Raw genomic sequence first — 19,784 nt, 5'->3', positions numbered from 1 at the left:
ATGATCAAAGATGTTTCTTTGACATGAATGATCAAAGAAACATCTTTGATCATTCATGTCCCATACCTGTCTGTTATATAGTTTTATAAAAGTCATAACAGTTATGATCCATCCATCTATCTATCTATCTATCAAAACAGATTATAGATTAGGTATATATATATATATATATATATATATATATATATATATATATATATATATATATATATATATATTTTATTTACAAAAGGTTGAGAACCTCTGCTCTAAAATATTTAGAAGGCTGCTTTATAGATTTTGATCCCTAATGAGCAAGCCAGAGGCAACAGTGAAGAAAAACTCCCTGAGACAACATGGATTATGATGGTGGATTATAATTCATTACAGTACACATGTGTAAAAGAGTAAAGGGAAAGGGTATTTAAGGTACTTACTGTGGTAAAAGTTTGTTCAGTATGAGCATATTGTGTGAATAAGAGTCCTGGGATAAGCACAGTCTTTATGATTACAAAAGCAGTTCTTAGGTAGAACGCTACAGTATCCAGGTAACATTATCCACTAAAGAAAATGTGAGTCTTGGGCATAAACCGTTTTTATGAAGTTAAAATCTTTCGGGTCTCCATATGGGACCATCTACAGCAGGAGAAATCTCTGAGTGGAATTAGAGCATCAGGAGGTACAGGGTGACAGGAACAACAACAGTAGAAGTGTGTCAGGATTTGGTACTGGCATCACATCAGGCACAGCTCACCAAACCATTTAACCTGAATGTTTAACCTTAAAAGAATATTCAATTATTTTCTAAAAGCTGTCTACTACAATGAGTCTCACTCCACTTGATTTGTCCTGCAAGAATTCCCCACACTGTGGTAGGAATAACATCAGCTGCTTCTCTTAACTTTCTCTTAGCACGAGAGATCAGGAATGCAACATTCACACATAAAGCTCAAGCCAATTAGTAACAGATGCATGCTGAGATGAAGCTGACATTTGTTTATCAAGCAGAACATATAACGAATAGATGGGGATGATGAAATGTGTACTGTATGGTTGTTGGAAAGAGCAGGAGCAGAAACTGAGCTTTTCAGGTTTTTGGCACATTGATGTATAGAGGACTGCATGAGTACTAATGGTAGACATAGTAAAAGTTAAGAACAAACAATTTCCTAACAAACAGGAAATAGTTTAAATAGTTGTTTTCTAAACATATATAATTGAAAACAGTTTCTGGAAACTGTACTATGCTGTACTATTGCTATATACATCTTCTTCTTCTTCTTCTTCTTCTTCTTCTTCTTCTTCTTCTGGCTGTTCATGTTAGGGTTCGCCACAACGGATCATCCGTCTTCATATGGAAATGGTTTATGATCTGCATATTTGATTTGGCACAGGTTTTGCAGATGCCCTTGCTGACACGACCCTCCATTTTAGCTAGGCTTGGGATCTGCATTGAGAGTGCACTAGTTAGTGCAGCCCCAGTGGCTGGGGCTCAAACTCATGGGCCTGAGATTAAAACTTTTACTACATACATCTACTGCTATTATTAATAAAGTACACTGCAGTTATAGTATACTGTATATGATAGCTAGCTAGCTAGCTAGATAGATAGATAGAGAACCGCTGAATAATCTATGGCAGTCATTGTTTTGTGCTGGGCCCCCTATTCTTTGTCCAATAGTAATTAAAGAAGCTTCAGAGGGGATTAAAAATGACAAGACTATTGTTAATTTGTTTTTAATTTGTTTATTTTATTTCCTTTTATTATAATTGGACCATGTTGAATACTATACAGTTTGGCAGTGTGCAACACTAACAAGTCAAAGAGCCATGTAACACTGCTGAGCTTTTATCTTGATCTGGAAAAAGGCAGTTTGCACTCTCTTGTTTGCCAGTATCTGAGTGAGAGTCTTAAGACTTCTTGGAAAGACAGAAAGGGTTGCCAGATAAAAGGCATTAGTCAGCCTTGGCCTAAGAGAGTGCACAGACATTAAGAGGGCCTTTTCTCTGTCAGTCTAATTAGAATGGGCTCATGACTATGTGCTGTAGCCCCATTGCCTGGCTACATGCTTCAGAAAGGCCACTGGGTCTTGCTTTGTGAGGGAAGGGGTAATTCTTCTGCCTAACCTTTTACATTTGTAACATGAGAGACACACATAAAACAGATTCAATCAACAATGAAAAGTACTTGCTGTAATGAATTTTAGCTGATGACCTTTTGGAATAAAATAGCATTCAATGAGAGAGAATTACAGAAGGACATATCCCAAAGGACTGAAATTACAGCTATAAACCAGTAAGCCTCATCTACACTCACCCTTAAAGATGTGACTTAAAGTGTGTTGCACAGCTTCTAATCTATACTGAGTTTTGACGTGAAGAAATATAGCACTGTAGACAGCTTTTGCTGGTTCATTTTAGCTTCATTCAGAAGCACTGCCATTCCTTACCCACTTTCCCTAAAGCCATAGCTCTAATTCCTTGCACTCTCCAGAGTCCAAACTGGAAGCTCTGTATCCTGAGGGTCCTTAAAATGAATTTGGATTAAGCCAAAAAGATTCCTGAGCTGTGCACACACAGAGTCACGGACAATTTGATTATTTGACTGATCCTCTGGTTAGGGCTCTGTTCACTGTACACAACCCTCAGAGGATAACACAACCCTCAGTCATGCGAGTGTTCATGCACTCAACAGAAATCCGATTTGGAGAGTAAGTGAATTGGTCGAATAGATCTTGTTGTCCATGCACTCGATATCATTCAAAATGATTAAAGCAAACAGCAAGGAAATACAGTTTGCATTTCAAGCAAACGTTTGAAATAGAGAAATGATAATGATAAATACAGTTCGATTCTAAGAAGCAGCGTGTTGAGCAATAATTTATATTAGTCCGTATTTCTCAAGAACCATGAGTACCAACTAATCATTAGAAAAACTTAAACTTACAATTCTTTAAACTTTAACATGCCAAGCCTTTGGCTATTTCATGTCTCTCCGTCCACAGTGCAGTGTAAGATGAAACACACCTCCTGTTTGTCATATCACATCAGACCAGTGACTACATTTCCCATCCTGCACTGCGGCCTACAAACAAGGCCGCCATGGACTGCAATTCCCAGAAACACTCACATTCATTCTAGTCAAGCACTCCTGCATCCAATTTACACTCACAATCACACCACACATATAAGAGACTGTTCAAACAGTTAGTCTTTGCGAAGTATTACGCTCAGTTGCTTAGTCTCTGTTGTTATTCCAAGCCTTATATCGTGTTTGCTTTTCTGGTTCTTGACTTTGTATACTCTGTTGAGCTCGATTCTTTGCCTTGCCTAGTTTAGCCTGTTTGCCTGATCGTTTGACCCTTGCCTGCCCATGTACATTGATTTCTGCCTTATCCTTTGGATTTCTTGTTGTTTGATTAAACTGCCAGACCTGCACTTGCTTCCGTCTCAGCCTCCATTACGTGACACTGTTACTTTAAAATGTAGCTGGGAGCTCTTCTCTTAAAACAATGTGATTTGCCTTTCGATAGCTACTGGATGGTAGAACATCCCCAGAAACCTGAACTATATTTAAAAGAAAATTGAATGCTTATTGTTTTTAATTATACCATGGAAATTTTATTATACCATTATCCATCCATTCATTTTCCTTACTGCTTATCCTACACAGGGTCGCCGGGAGCCTATCCCAGGAAGCTTGGAGCACAAGGCGGGGTACACCCTATGCCAACCCTTTGCAGGGCACAATTGTACACACATTCACACACTACGGATGATTTAGAGATGTCAATCAGCCTACAATGCATGTCTTTTGACTGGGAGAGGAAACTGGAATAACCCGGAGGAAACCCCCAAAACATGGGGAGAACGTGCAAACTCCATACACACAGGTTGGAGGTGGGATTCGAGCCAGCAGCCCCAGAGGTGTGAGGCAAACAGGCTAACCACTAAGCCAGCGTGCCCCCCACCATTATAATTATAATCACAATAATAAAACTTTTTCAAAACATATAATAACAAATTGGAACATTACTTATGCCATGTGGTGAATAGAATAATAATAAATAAATATGAAATAATATTGTTATAAGATTCTGTACAACAGCACAATTCAAACAAGATCGGTCCATGCAAACAGTTTATTAATTCATATTTTGTTGAAATGTACAAAGAAAGCACTCTCCCAACACTGTGTTTAAAACCAGTTGCTTTGAATATGTGCCTATATAATAAACACTTTCCTTCGTTAAAATACTCTAAAAAATAATGTTTTTTATTTTAAATATCAATGCTTTCTTTCGGAAGATACATATATGCATTTTGAAATATAATGATTTTTATGATATAGTACCAAATACAATAATATGCAAAACCCCAAGCCCCAGTTTTACCCATGATACATGTTGACACAGAATAATTCATCTACACACAGCAACAGTGGCTTACACAAGAAGAAATACATACACACACACTTTCTGTATGAAAATAGAGAGGATTATTAAAACAAATATATTTTAGCAACACCATGGACGTTTAGGTTCTAAACCTAAACACTGATGACATTGGCCACTTGCTGTTAAATGTATATATGACTCCTTTCTCCCCAACCACCCCATATGCTTATAGATATTAGATTAAACATCTATAGAGCATGGCCTGAGTGCTCCAAATGACCTTAATATTTATGACAGTGTGTTATATCATATTGAAGTTCCCATGTAACTGTTCCTCATGTTACTCGCATATAACATTAATAACAGTGCTAATGAATTGCTAATACTGATGGTAGTCTAATGGGAGAACTTCAGGTGGAGCCTACATTGTGCATGCACGACAGTTATTAATAACAATACTCTAACTTGTCGAGCAAGATGTAGTGACATGTGAAATATACAAACGACACATAATACATTTCGACATTTCTGCGTCCAAAGGCACACCATCATCTGAAAGCTCATTTACTGCACAGACTCTGCAGGTAATGACACACGCTCACATGTGACATTTGCAAAATGATTGTAATCAAGCAAATAGAATTGCACGATTAAATGTCAAGTCCTTTTATAATGTTGCATTTTCTATTGTACAGTCTGAGGATTGCTCACTAAAAATAAATACACATTTGTTAAGTTTTTGCATCTCTGAAATAATATATTTTCTGCTGGTTACCGATAATTACAAGCGTACGTTTCGGATATGATCTCGAAAACAAGAGTAAACTGAAAGGCCGTACATGCTTGAAAAATGACAGACAGTTAATATGACATAATTACGGCTACAATATGACATAATTACGGCTACATGGACACACTGACTTGAATATATCAGCTGTCGAAATACAACATTCAGTTGTGCTCTTTGTTATCGAGTACATTGCTGTAGGGTGATAATGGATGAGACAGATTAAATATTCACTCACGCCTGCATGTGTTTTTGTTTTTTTTAACTGGAAGACTTATAATCAAACTTTGTTTCAGTTGATAAATTTGTGACTTGTCACTGCTTATATTACAAGAGATGAAAAGTCCAAGCTGGCATGTTGTATATTTTATTTTAGTTGCTCTATAAAGGTGTTTGGTGAAAATCTAACAAACAATCTATCAAGATGTGCTGGTGCAGATAAAACTATTTACAGCCTTTAAATGTAATACATATTCATTTCCAGGTTATATTCTTCTCAACAGCTTTGTATGAACAGAATCATTCTCGTTTTATTAAAAATAAAATGGTGTAAAAAAAGATGCATAACATGAGGAGAGCGGGCTTTCCTCATGCGTTTTTTTTGTGTGTGTGATTTTGTTTAGAACAACAACAACAACAACAACAACAACAAAATGAAGTTAAAAAGAAAAGTGAAAGATTTGACTGATTTCCCAGCCAGGTCACAGTGACAGGACAGGACAGTGTGGGCAGTCTGAGATGCTGTGCCAATGTCCAAGTTTACACCCTCTCAACTCGACTAGGATCATAAGAGTCTGAAGAGTGAACAGAAAAACACATCAATTCATCAAGGAGATTACATTTCCAGACCAACGCAAAGCAAAGGAAAACCAACATTTGAACAGTATTCAGTAATATTTGTCCTTTTCTCGGGTTTCATTTTAGTGCTTAAGCGGATGTTTCCAAATCCTAGTGCTGGAGTCACACTAGTAGTAAGTACACAATTCTTCCTGTGTTTGCAACTCAAGACAGGATTATTATATAGCTGATGAGTTAAGTAATGTGTGTTGTTGGGAAATGCAAATCGCTCTGAGCAGAACTGGAAATGCGGGTGTTAAGTGACATAATCTGGACAATACTTCCCTCTTGTGGTGGCAAACACTTATTGCTACATGAATGTATGTTTATTCAGTTTGGAGCCCAAGTGCACAAATAATTGTTTTGATCTAGATACAAGATTATCATGTTCATTGGTTTAAAACAACAAACAAACAAACAAAGGAGTGAAAAAACCCTCAGAACTAAACTAGAAGCTCATACTACAGATAAGAAAATGAATGTCACTGACAGCAATCACCAGGATTTGAATGATGTGGGCTGACAAGCCTTCAGTAACCCAATATGAAATGATAATAAAAGCTACATCACAACCATCCCAATGCTCTACTTCAACTTCAACTTCCTTTGGACTAAAGAACATGCTTGGAAGAAAGCACTTCTGAACTTCCCTCTTCAGTATACTGTACATAAACTCACAGACATCCCTGACCGGCTAATGTCTCTCTGGTTGTCAGGACAGAGTAATGTCATTCATGACCAATTCTGATTTCTAGGACTGTTGTTGCATTGCTTGTTTGTAATCTTCTGAATCATAAAGCTCAAATGTTCAACTGGATATGAAATATAACTTGATTTACGCTTGACAGTTTTGAAGCAGGGCAGCACAGTGGTGCAGTTCCAGCCCGACTCGGGTAATGAACACCTAGATTAAACTGATCAGTTTGAAACTGGAAATGGATTTAACGGATTCATTGGGAATAATGACATCTTATAATGCACTCATTATTATCCAATCGAAAAGCCTGTATTTAATATCAATTGTACTCACTGTTTAAACCAGGGGCAGGGATCTCAGCTGTCATTTCTATGTAGCAAATAAAATAGCTACTATTATACTTTCTCACTAGTGTGTTTAAGGTTATTCAATCTTTGATCATTCATAGCTGTGGAAAAGAAACTTGCGCTCACCTGAAACAGACTGAACGTCATCATCCTCGAGTGAATCGGAATCAGTGGTCATAATAAAGGCGTCCGGGAGTGTGATTTCTCTCTTGACCACTGTTCCACTGCGTGACTGAGGGACTGAGACCGAGCAGCCCGTGGACTGTGGTGACTGTATCGTTCTTCCCCCGATTTCTTCTTCTGTCTCTTCCTCCTCGTCCGTCTTTCTATCAACGTCCTCGTCTATCTTTTTCTCCCAAGCGGCTTGCCACTCATTTAATCTCATTTCATTCATCACAAATTGCTTCTCTTCTTCTTCTAGTACGTTGTCCTCTTGAACTCTATTTTTGGTTCTTTCCTTTCCTATTTCCTCTTCTCCCCTCCCTTTCTGGACCTCTTTTTTGGAACCGCTGACGCATGACATTGACTCATCTTCCACGAAAGGATTAATGCACTCTGCAGACATTTCTTCATTTCTGCGCACAGAAGATGGGTGATATACGATGCACTTGGCCGGTTGGCCTTCAGACATGTCTGCAGCAGGCATAACCTTTTTCTCACCTCCACACACACTTAAAGTCAGGTCTTCGTCTTCAGTCGCTGGCAGTGATAAACGCAGGTTATTGGGTGGAAACTCGGGTAAATCTAACACTAAAGAAGTAGTATGACTCTCCTTACTGGACTTATCTCCTGTAGAGCCATGGTCTTCCTGAATAGCAGTATCATTCTTCTCCATCAGTTGGTGGGTGTGGGCTGATGTCTTGATCACTTGCTCATACACTCTACTCACATGCTGTGTCTCTTCATTTGGCCTTATTTTCAAGGTTTGCATAACAAATTGAGCCTTTTCCTCACTCGGTTTGTCACCGTGCTCATTTTCCTGATCCTGTCTGAAACCATCTTGACCGATAACCAAGGATTCGGCTGGGACAGCAATGCCCAGGATCCTGGCTGCCCTCTGTTCAATTGACTCATGCACAGGAATTCCTTTGGCACACTGAATTTGATACAGGTTGCTAAGATCTTCTGTTGGCATGCTATTGGCTTTCTCTTGACTCAGAAGAGCCTCCAGATGTTCATCTGCGATCGTTTTTTCATTGCTCAGATATAGATCATCATCATAATCAGCATTATCATAGTTTGCCATGAATGTGAAATGCTGACTTCTGACACCATGAATGTGAGGTGACCTTTCTGAGCCAGTGATAACTTTGCTGTTCTCTGACACTTTCTTATGGTCAAGTTTAGTAGCAAAGCTTATATTACTGTTTGAGTGCTTATGATATGCCCTAAAGTCAGGACTGTTTGTATTTCGATCTCCTCCACTATCTGAAGATGTGATCTGTAAAGCGTCACATGTTTCTGAGTTGTCAGAGGGACTAGTCAGCATTGGAGACTCAGGGCTTAAACCTACAGGTGATCCCAGTTTCACTGAGTCTGGGAATGCTGTGTACACTGTAAGTCCAACGTCCTTCAGTAACGATTCCTTTGGCACTGGAATATCCAACCTGTTCAACCTCGGGTCATCCTGCATCATACTCAAGTCCTCGTAATTGACAAACCCAGTGTCCATCTCTTGTCTTGGTGGTATGTCAGGATTTACAAACCTCCCTGTCGGTGTCGAGAAGGCACATCCTACTTCCCTGAAATCGTTACCTGTTTGAGTCACACCTCTGTGCTTTAAATCTGACCTGAAATCTAAGCTGTCATTCTTTAGCTGTTGCTCAGGACTTCTTTCTGTATGTTGCTGTTTAACCCTATGCATAGCCAACTCAGGTCTAATGAACTCTGTGCTTGTGTTGTCTACCTCTAAAATGTTTCTCAATGCCTCATCCAGGTCCTCTATAGCCTGATCAGTGGTTTGTAGTTTGGCGTTTTGGTCTTGCAGCTCTTTGTTAAAAGACTCAAGTTCCCCAATGGCATCCCATGGTCGCCTGTTCACAGGTTTTAACAAGAACTGGCCAAAGACCTCTTGGCTATTTAGTGCTTGAGGTTTGGGCGCACTCTTCCTCAGTGGGGGCTGGGGATCAGGAGATGGTGGTGATAAAGTCGTTATGACTTGAACTGGGCTTTTTATACTTGAGCCGCTAGTTGTTTTTGTTCGGGAAAATGCACTGTTGCTGGAAAGGTTGAAATTCTTTTGGACTTTCATGGGACACTTGTAGTTGACACTGCATTCAGTGCCCAGCCCATTGTCTGTGGATGATGGAGGCTCACATGGAGCCTGGGTTTGAGGATTTTGTGCATTTGTATTTCTTGAACCGTCAAGAGAACCTGTCTGAGTCTCTTGATTTCTATACTGATCTCCTGGCCAGGACCCTGCATAGCACAATTCTTTGTCAGCACTTGCTTGGAGAGACCAAATGTCTAGGATCTCTTTCCGAAGTGGAGCTTTTTTGGTCCTTTTTGTGTTTAATGAGCTGCTGGATTGTATTAATTGCTCATTGCTATTTGCAATCTTTGGCATGTCTTTGCTACAATGCTGGGTCACTGAATTCTCTGTAGGTGCTACTATTAAACTTGATACTTTTTCATTGTTATTCGGATCAGTAGCTTCCTTGTTGGCTACCACATTTATTGGAACTGACACTAAGCAGAACATAGTCTCTTTGATTTTCTTCTTGTTTTTCTTATTTTCAGCTGCTGTTTGCGCTTCAAACGTCTTTACCTGTGTTACTGTCTCACAGAATCGTTGGTCTATGCTAGGTTTCTGTTGTGACGATGTTGTTTGGAAGGTATTTGGATAGTCAGGGCTGGCTGGGTACGTGTTGGAGTTTTCATCATTTGTTGATTTTGAGTTGATCACCTCTCCTGAATACTCCTGGTGCATGACTGCTTCATTGACACGATCCCTGATATTGCTGTTACTTGCTTCTGTGCTGCTGAATGGTTTTCCTGAGAGCAGAAAGGCACTGTCATCAGGAAATTTCTCAGATGTGGAGATGATGGGGATGTCTTTTCTGATATTCCTGATTTTGTCAGCATCTGTCATTGAGTTCCCATCCATTCTCCCTCCTGACATATGTCTGAGTCTTGGGTCATCAAAGGGTATGTACTGAACATTCCCTATGTGCTCCTCTCCATAACCAGGGTATGGCTGTCTCCTACAGGGCATACTCCTCCTCCCATCCCTGTAATTGTCAGGCCAAGCCATTCCTGTCTGTCTCATGAACCATTCCTGGACCTCGGCCATGGCAGGTCCTTGCATGTATGGGTCTCCACGGTAATGGTAGTTCCCCATGGAATTGGCATAAGTCCTGTGTCCCCCCCTGATGACAGGTTGCCTCCTGTATGATGGTGGAGGGATGTAACCTGGGGGCTCCATGCCAGACCCTCCAAGTTCCTGTGCAAAGTAATCCTGTCTGGAAAAAGGCAGTGGAGTTCTGTCTCTGGGGTGAGGCACAAAATCACCAGAGAGCATCTCTGAACTTCCACGCATCTGCTGGTGAACCTCATATGATGGGGGTCTAAGAGGTCGACTAAAACGGGGCTTTGATGGGGGTGCAGATTGTACGCATGACCGGCTACTGTCAGTCCATCGCTCCCTACTTTCCCCTTCACTGAAATTGCGACCTTGAGGTAGCCGCGACTGGTGACCATTTGTTCGATAGCTTCCACAGGGATCTTGGCCAGAGGATGGCATGCTTAAGTACTGCATGCTGTCTGAGGGTATGGCCATTCTAGGAAGGGACTGGGATTTGGCTTTGGTCCTTGGAGGAACAGCACCCTCTGCTGTTCGAGGCCGCCGATGCTCCTGTGCCCATCTTTCACCTTCACTTTCAGACATATGTCGAACTATTCCTACAGCTGGACGCCACTCTTCTGTTCCCAGGCTCTGGTACTTCCTCTCTGCTGCCAGTTTCCACTGGTAGAGGGCCAGTTCACGCTCTTTGGCACGTGCACTGTCTGCCCTGCGTTGTCTCTCACGACGATGCTCTTCAGTGGTTAATGCTGACTCTGGCCTTCGTTGCATACCCTCTGCTTTATGTTGACCACCTAATCGTTTTCCCTGTGGCTCCCTGATGTCCGCATAGTCCAGGAGCATGTTGAAGTCTTGACCCCGTCTCCGCCAGTAAGACACATCATGCTCTGGCCTTGGATGAGTGTACACTTCTCTGTGGGCATCATGGAATCTGCACCACCAAAAAAAGTTTTAAAAAATAATAATTTTGTGAGTTAGGTTTCAAATATGTTCCTTTATCGCAAGTGTATAAGATATTAATAGAGCAAAAAACAAAAAAAATATTTCTATTACATTTTAATTTTCTCTATTTTTTGCTCATGCTAGTTTTTTTCTTTATAAAGCATTTTGATCTGCATTTTTATTAATGAAAGGTGAATTCATTTTAATTATCGTTATTATATGGCCATTTATATTATCTTTCTATCTTTCAATGAGTGAGGCAATCTCTTATCGATGACCTGATTTTGTACACTGAATTATCTTGTGCTGCCCCCCTTTCCCCACCAAAAAAAAAAACATTAAAAGCTTCATGAATACATTTTTTCCCAATACTCATGTTAGCAGTGCACTGACGGAACAGCTGTGCTATAATTAGTAGCAGAGCAATGCTCACATTTGAATTCATAATATTTTATTGATGCTGATGTTACATAATATATAAAGGAACTGAATCGTCATTTGACAGAAGCCTAGTGGGATTTATAATTTACCAATGGGATCTGCATCGAGCACGTAAAAGGGGAATGATAATGGGGTGTTCCAATAAAGTTCTGTTTAGAAAATAACAGTCCTATGTGGCAGGAAATGGACCACTGTACTTAAAAATCTTCCAAACGTGTGCATCAGGGAAAGAATAAGAGGTACTGAGAAAAAAAGAGAGAGAGGATGGGGGCAGGAGCTGGCCAGGGAGAAAATGAGAGTCATAAGAAGTATTTGATGAAGGTGAAGACCCAACATTATAAAGTTATTTGTACGTTTTAAAATATATCCCAAGTAATAAAGAATATATGGAGAGAAATAAGGAAACAGATTGCACAAAAGAGAGAGCACTGTTAGTATCTTGTCCTATAACTGAGGAAAAGTCCTTGACAGCTGCCACCATTACATAACATGCCTCATCAACCCCAGCTAACTTAAACCTGAGCTGAAAGAAAATGAAGACTAATGTGATCAAATGTGGAGAGATTGTGCATGTCCTTGAGTCAGCAAATGTAGGTACATGTGCGTAAGATAAAAGTATAGGGCTATAAAACACTTCGACTAACCCGCTGTCGCTGGTCAAGGTGCCTCCTGGTGAGTGTCCATCTATTAGGTTAGCATTGTCCTCCTCTGTCCTCTGGTTCTTGTCCCTGATCTCTGTGTCACTGGGGCCACCCTGAGATGAAGTCTGTTTCACACCACCACCATAAACACAGTCCGCTTTGTAGCCATTCACTGCACCATGTCCCGCCCGCTTGTCAGTGATTTCACACCGACTGTTGCTGTGCGTCGGTGGCCGCTGTTCGTGGGACGAGGACGAGTGCGATGGAGGGACATTGTTGTTGCTGCCGATTTTGTATCCATGAGAGATAAGGAGGTCCTCCACGCTGTACATGGTTACGCCGGAGTGTGTTGTGGTGTCCAAAGTGTGTGTGCGGATGTCGTCAGAGTTCTAAACGTTTTCCAGATGAGGCGTGTCTGTGAACAGCTGCACCAGAGAGGCCATCACTGTGAAAAGAAATAAAATGGGACGAGGAAAAGTGTGAGAGGGAGACTGAGAGATTTATTAATATGATCCCCCCCCCCCAAAAAAAAACCCTTTGATGTGAAGACTGCGAGACTGTGAAGGCGAGACTGTCAAACTCCAAAAAAGGCCCTACCTTACAACAAGAGAAGCAATTCTCAATGGCTGTCTTCCTGCCTGTCTGTTCGATTACCCATTCCCATTCCCCTCTCACCCCCTGCTTTTCTTTCAGCACAGCAATGATACTCTATCCAGCCCACTGAAGTAGAAGGCAGCATGCCTCATGCATGCTGACCCAATTAGAGGGAAAAATCATAGCTGCCACGTTACCCCGCTGCTGACTATACAGATAATCAACAGGAATAAAACAAAGCCAGCAACATCAGAGGATATTGGATGAAATGAGAATGAATGGAGCACTGTCATACTAATTAAGACTTATACTCATTGCATGCTCACTGACTAAGCAAATCTTCAAGGGAATCCATATTTATGTCTGCCTGTGGTGGAAATCATCAGCTATAACGACACAAACTCAATCTTTCTGTCATCTCAGCCTCAGAATCTGTTCTGGCCGCGAGCTGTAGGTTCTTGAAGTTTGCAATCTGACTGGCTCTCCATGACTTCTGTGTGCAGCGCACTTCCACGCACCATTTCCAACAGGAATAGACGACTTTGAACCCTGTGCTACAATTGCCTTTTTTTGGAATGAGATATAATCACTGGATTGAAAAAAGTTCACAAAATGTACCAGACTCTAGTAAATACTAGAAGTCTCGCTTGTGAGAATACAGTTTGTACCGGCTTTAACTCACTGGTGTACAAGGGCGCTTTGAGTAACGTTGATGCTTGTTGCTTTACTTTTTGTATTTGCTCCAATTTGGGTTCACTGCACATACTTAACCAAAACCCAAAAATGTAGCTCACTGATGAAAGGGTTGGGAAGGGGCCTGGTTGAAAGATCAGTTTAGAAGCGCTCTTAAAAAAAATGTTCCAACACACTAGGGATCAATTTAGATGGAATAAACACAGCATATGTATAAATGCACTTAAATCTAAAAAAAAAAAAAATTGCAAATGTATTTGCAGAGTGACAAAATGATATCATATTTGTCATGCTAGCCAGACGGACTAAACTGGTGCTATGTTGCACCACAGTAGGAGAATGCCTATGGAAAGTAAGGTTATTTCCCCCCATACCCACACACATACACACACATTCACATACACATACATATACACATACACATGGAATCTGCATCTTAAACTCTAATCACACCAGTTCAGGTGTTTCAAGATAAACTTTCAAGCAAACTAAACAAATACAAAAAAAAAAAACAGCAAACAAATCATTCATAAATCATAGATTTCTCCCATTTAGTTTGGTCATGGTTACTTCTACACCTACAGACCTACAGTGGTGCTTGTGTTTGTGAATGATTTAGAATTCTCTATATAACATCTACATAAATATGACCTAAAACATCATCAGATTTTCACACAAGTCCTTAAAGTAGATAAAGTGAAGCCAATTAAACAAATGAGAGAAAAATATTATACTCAAAGGTCGTTTATTTATTGAAGAAAATGATCCAATATTACATATCTGCGAGTGGCAAAAGTATGTGAACCTCTAGGATTAGCAGTTTAATTTGAAGGTGAAATTAGAGTCAGGTGATTTCAATCAATGGGATGACAATCAGGTGTGATTCCTAAAGAACAGGAATATATCAAATTCTGATCTTCACAACATGTTTGTGGAAGTGCACCATGGCACGCACAAAGGAGATTTCTGTTGTTGATGTTCATCAGGCTGGAATAGGTGGAGATAAAAAAAAAAAAATCTGTAAAGAGTTTGGACTCCACCAATCTACAGTCATACAGCTTGTGTACAAATGGAGGAAATTCATGACCATTGTTACCCTCCCCAGGAGTAGCCGACCAACAATGATCACTCCAAGTGCAAGACGTATAATAGTCCACAAGGTCACAAAGGAACCCAGGGCTACTTCCAAGCAACTTAAGGCCTCTCTCACATTGGCTAATGTTAATGTTCATGAGTCCAGCATCAGGAGTACACTGAACAACAATGGTGTGCATGGCAGGGTTACAAGGAGAAAGCCACTGCTCTAAAAAAAGAACACTGCTGCTCGGGTGCAGTTCAGAGATCACGTGGGCAAACCAGAAGGCTAATGGAAAAATGTTTTGTGGATAGATGAGACCTAAATAGAATTTTTTTGTTTCAATGAGTGTTTTGTTTGGAGAAAGGAAAACACTACATTCCAGCATAAGTGAGACTGCATTGCATTCCCATGTGTGAAACATGGTGGTGGTAGTATCATGGTTGGGGCCTGTTTTGCTGCATCTGGGCCAGGACAGCTTGTCATCATTAATGGAACAATGAATTCTGAATTATACCAACAACTTCTAAAGGAAAATGTCAGGACATCTGTCTATGAACTGAATCTCAGGAGAAAGTGGGTCATGCAGCAGGACAACAACCCTAAGAACACCAGTCATTCAACCAGAGAATGGTTAAAGAAAAATAAAGTTAATGTTTTGGAATGGCCAAGTCAAAGTCCTGACCTTAATCCTGTAGAAATGTTGAAGAAGGACCTGAAGGAAGCAGTTCATGTGAGGAAATGCAGCAAGACAACAGCCCTATGTACACAAGTTATTCTACCAAAGAATGATTAATGCCAGGGACACACTAGACATTTTTTTTTTTTATCTTAACCAATTTTAAAACTGTGGGAGACCACAGACATAAGGACAGTTTCAACCGATTTGTAACATTATCTGTAACAATATTATTTGTAACAAATTCGCTTTTATCAAACGTGACTTCAGAAGAAAAACAAATATGGAGGACAATCGACGTTGTCAGCTGGCTCTCCTGGTGTGGGTTATATTTTGCAGCAAATGACAAAAAAGTAGAAAAAGAATATGGGTGAAATCTTGGTGTGAGCTGGAGGTGAGTTGGGAATTAATTGTTATTTCTAGTAGCAAACTGGCTAAAATGCATGCAGACGTTACATTATATTAGAGTTTTGATTCCATGCCTTTTCCTTGTCGGCCCGGTTGTGATAGTTCTTGCATGACACATTATAAAGACACTCATACTGCTGCCATAGTTGTACAAGTCGATCTTCTTTTTCAATATTCCACTTTCGTGACATGTTTGTGGCTGCCATGTTTCCTCTATAAAAGCATGCAACACTATTCATTTGCTTGTTCGTTTATTCATTCATGTATTCAGTAACTGCTTTGTTCTGGTCAGTCACTGTGAATCCAGATCCTATCCGGGGAACACTTGACGAGGTGGGAATACACCCTGGATTCCGGTGTGTAGTGTACTAAATTGGATTCCGGTGTGTAGTGTACTAAATTGGATTCCAGTGTGTAGTGTACTAAATTGGATTCCAGTGTGTAGTGTAATAAATTGGATTCCAGTGTGTAGTGTACTAAATTGGATTCCGGTGTGTAGTATACTAAATTGGATTCCGGTGTGTAGTGTACTAAATTCTAGTGTGTAGTGTACTAAATTCCGGTGTGTAGTGTACTAAATTGGATTCCGGTGTGTAGTGTACTAAATTGGATTCCGGTGTGTACTGTACTAAATTGGATTCCGGTGTGTAGTGTACTAAATTCTAGTGTGTAGTGTACTAAATTCCGGTGTGTAGTGTACTAAATTGGATTCCGGTGTGTAGTGTACTAAATTGGATTCCGGTGTGTAGTGTACTAAATTGGATTCCAGTGTGTAGTGTACTAAATTCCAGTGTGTAGTGTACTAAATTCCGGTGTGTAGTGTACTAAATTGGATTCCAGAGTGTAGTGTACTAAATTGGATTCCGGTGTGTAGTGTACTAAATTCCAGTGTGTAGTGTACTAAATTGGATTCCGGTGTGTAGTGTACTAAATTGGATTCCGGTGTGTAGTATACTAAATTGGATTCCGGTGTGTAGTGTACTAAATTGGATTCCAGAGTGTAGTGTACTAAATTGGATTCCGGTGTGTAGTGTACTAAATTGGATTCCAGTGTGTAGTGTACTAAATTCCAGTGTGTCGTGTACTAAATTCCAGTGTGTAGTGTACTAAATTGGATTCCGGTGTGTAGTGTACTAAATTGGATTCCGGTGTGTAGTGTACTAAATTGGATTCCGGTGTGTAGTGTACTAAATTCCAGTGTGTAATGTACTAAATTGGATTCCGGTGTGTAGTGTACTAAATTGGATTCCGGTGTGTAGTGTACTAAATTGGATTCCGGTGTGTACTGTACTAAATTCCGGTGTGTAGTGTACTAAATTGGATTCCGGTGTGTAGTGTACTAAATTCCAGTGTGTAGTGTACTAAATTCTGGTGTGTAGTGTACTAAATTGGATTCCGGTGTGTAGTGTACTAAATTGGATTCCGGTGTGTAGTGTACTAAACTGGATTCCAGTGTGTAGTGTACTAAATTCCAGTGTGTAGTGTACTAAATTCCGGTGTGTAGTGTACTAAATTGGATTCCGGTGTGTAGTGTACTAAATTGGATTCCGGTGTGTACTGTACTAAATTGGATTCCAGTGTGTAGTGTACTAAATTGGATTCCGGTGTGTACTGTACTAAATTCCGGTGTGTAGTGTACTAAATTGGATTCCGGTGTGTAGTGTACTAAATTCCGGTGTGTAGGGTACTAAATTGGATTCCGGTGTGTAGTGTACTAAATTGGATTCCGGTGTGTAGTATACTAAATTGGATTCCGGTGTGTAGTGTACTAAATTGGATTCCGGAGTGTAGTGTACTAAATTGGATTCCGGTGTGTAGTGTACTAAATTGGATTCCGGTGTGTAGTGTACTAAATTGGATTCCGGTGTGTAGTGTACTAAATTGGATTCCAGTGTGTAGTGCACTAAATTCCAGTGTGTTGTGTACTAAATTCCGGTGTGTAGTGTACTAAATTGGATTCCGGTGTGTAGTGTACTAAATTCCAGTGTGTAGTGTACTAAATTCCGGTGTGTAGTGTACTAAATTGGATTCCGGTGTGTAGTGTACTAAATTGGATTCCGGTGTGTAGTGTACTAAATTCCAGTGTGTAGTGTACTAAATTCCGGTGTGTAGGGTACTAAATTGGATTCCGGTGTGTAGTGTACTAAATTGGATTCCGGTGTGTAGTATACTAAATTGGATTCCGGTGTGTAGTGTACTAAATTGGATTCCGGTGTGTAGTGTACTAAATTGGATTCCGGTGTGTACTGTACTAAATTGGATTCCAGTGTGTAGTGTACTAAATTGGATTCCGGTGTGTACTGTACTAAATTCCGGTGTGTAGTGTACTAAATTGGATTCCGGTGTGTAGTGTACTAAATTCCAGTGTGTAGTGTACTAAATTCCGGTGTGTAGGGTACTAAATTGGATTCCGGTGTGTAGTGTACTAAATTGGATTCCGGTGTGTAGTATACTAAATTGGATTCCGGTGTGTAGTGTACTAAATTGGATTCCGGAGTGTAGTGTACTAAATTGGATTCCGGTGTGTAGTGTACTAAATTGGATTCCGGTGTGTAGTGTACTAAATTGGATTCCGGTGTGTAGTGTACTAAATTGGATTCCAGTGTGTAGTGCACTAAATTCCAGTGTGTTGTGTACTAAATTCCGGTGTGTAGTGTACTAAATTGGATTCCGGTGTGTAGTGTACTAAATTGGATTCCGGTGTGTAGTGTACTAAATTCCAGTGTGTAGTGTACTAAATTCCGGTGTGTAGTGTACTAAATTGGATTCCGGTGTGTAGTGTACTAAATTGGATTCCGGTGTGTAGTGTGCTAAATTGGATTCCGGTGTGTAGTGTACTAAATTGTATTCCGGTGTGTAGTGTACTAAATTCCGGTGTGTAGTGTACTAAATTGTATTCCGGTGTGTAGTGTACTAAATTCCGGTGTGTAGTGTACTAAATTGGATTCCAGTGTGTAGTGTACTAAATTGGATTCCAGTGTGTAGTGTACTAAATTCTGGTGTGTAGTGTACTAAATTGGATTCCGGTGTGTAGTGTACTAAATTGGATTCCAGTGTGTAGTGCACTAAATTCCAGTGTGTAGTGTACTAAATTCCGGTGTGTAGTGTACTAAATTGGATTCCGGTGTGTAGTGTACTAAATTGGATTCCAGTATGTAGTGTACTAAATTCCAGTGTGTAGTATACTAAATTGGATTCCGGTGTGTAGTGTACTAAATTGGATTCCGGTATGTAGTGTACTAAATTGGATTCCGGTGTGTAGTGTACTAAATTGGATTCCGGAGTGTAGTGTACTAAATTGGATTCCGGAGTGTAGTGTACTAAATTGGATTCCGGTATGTAGTGTACTAAATTGGATTCCGGTGTGTAGTGTACTAAATTGGATTCCGGTGTGTAGTGTACTAAATTGGATTCCGGTGTGTAGTGTATTAAATTCCGGTGTGTAGTGTACTAAATTGGATTCCGGTGTGTAGTGTACTAAATTCCGGTGTGTAGTGTACTAAATTGGATTCTGGTGTGTAGTGTACTAAATTGGATTCCAGTGTGTAGTGCACTAAATTGGATTCTGGTGTGTAGTATACTAAATTGGATTCCAGTGTGTAGTGCACTAAATTCCGGTGTGTAGTGTACTAAATTCCAGTGTGTAGTGTACTAAATTGGATTCCGGTGTGTAGTGTACTAAATTGGATTCCGGTGTGTAGTGTACTAAATTGGATTCTGGTGTGTAGTGTACTAAATTGGATTCCGGTATGTAGTGTACTAAATTCCGGTGTGTAGTGTACTAAATTGGATTCCAGTGTGTAGTGTACTAAAACTGTTAAAGCTAAATACTCTAGTACCAAAATACTGCATTAGAATTGATCAATGTATGAAATACATGACGGTAGTCTGTAGTTTTAAACATGAACCTGCTCGGCTTGTGTAGCAGATCCTTTGTTGCGGCTTGTTGCATGTGTTGAATGAAGA

The 19,784-nt window shown here is 40.1% G+C and overlaps 1 protein-coding gene across 5 annotated transcripts in view; it reads right to left on the bottom strand.

The window, feature by feature from the left end:
* Positions 1-4,106: 4,106 nt before the first annotated feature.
* The window catches only part of jcada (junctional cadherin 5 associated a), a 32,521-nt gene continuing 16,843 nt past the window's right edge, over positions 4,107-19,784 (bottom strand). For 4 of the 5 annotated variants that reach the window (XM_053639231.1, XM_053639230.1, XM_053639232.1 and 1 more), the window contains 4 exons: positions 12,373-12,814; positions 7,171-11,276; positions 7,031-7,066; positions 4,107-5,957 (listed from right to left, as the gene is read on the bottom strand). In XM_053639231.1, the coding sequence (XP_053495206.1) occupies positions 5,923-5,957; positions 7,031-7,066; positions 7,171-11,276; positions 12,373-12,701 (4,506 nt within the window). In that variant the 5' untranslated portion in view covers positions 12,702-12,814 and the 3' untranslated portion in view covers positions 4,107-5,922. The remainder of the gene's footprint in view (positions 5,958-7,030; positions 7,067-7,170; positions 11,277-12,372; positions 12,815-19,784) is intronic. The other variant, XM_053639234.1, reaches the window with a different exon arrangement.

The sequence above is a fragment of the Ictalurus furcatus genome, chromosome 13 (genome assembly GCF_023375685.1).
Source record: "Ictalurus furcatus strain D&B chromosome 13, Billie_1.0, whole genome shotgun sequence".
In the NCBI taxonomy this organism is placed as follows: Eukaryota; Metazoa; Chordata; class Actinopteri; order Siluriformes; family Ictaluridae; genus Ictalurus; species Ictalurus furcatus.
This window is presented reverse-complemented; position numbering and strand designations above follow the sequence as displayed.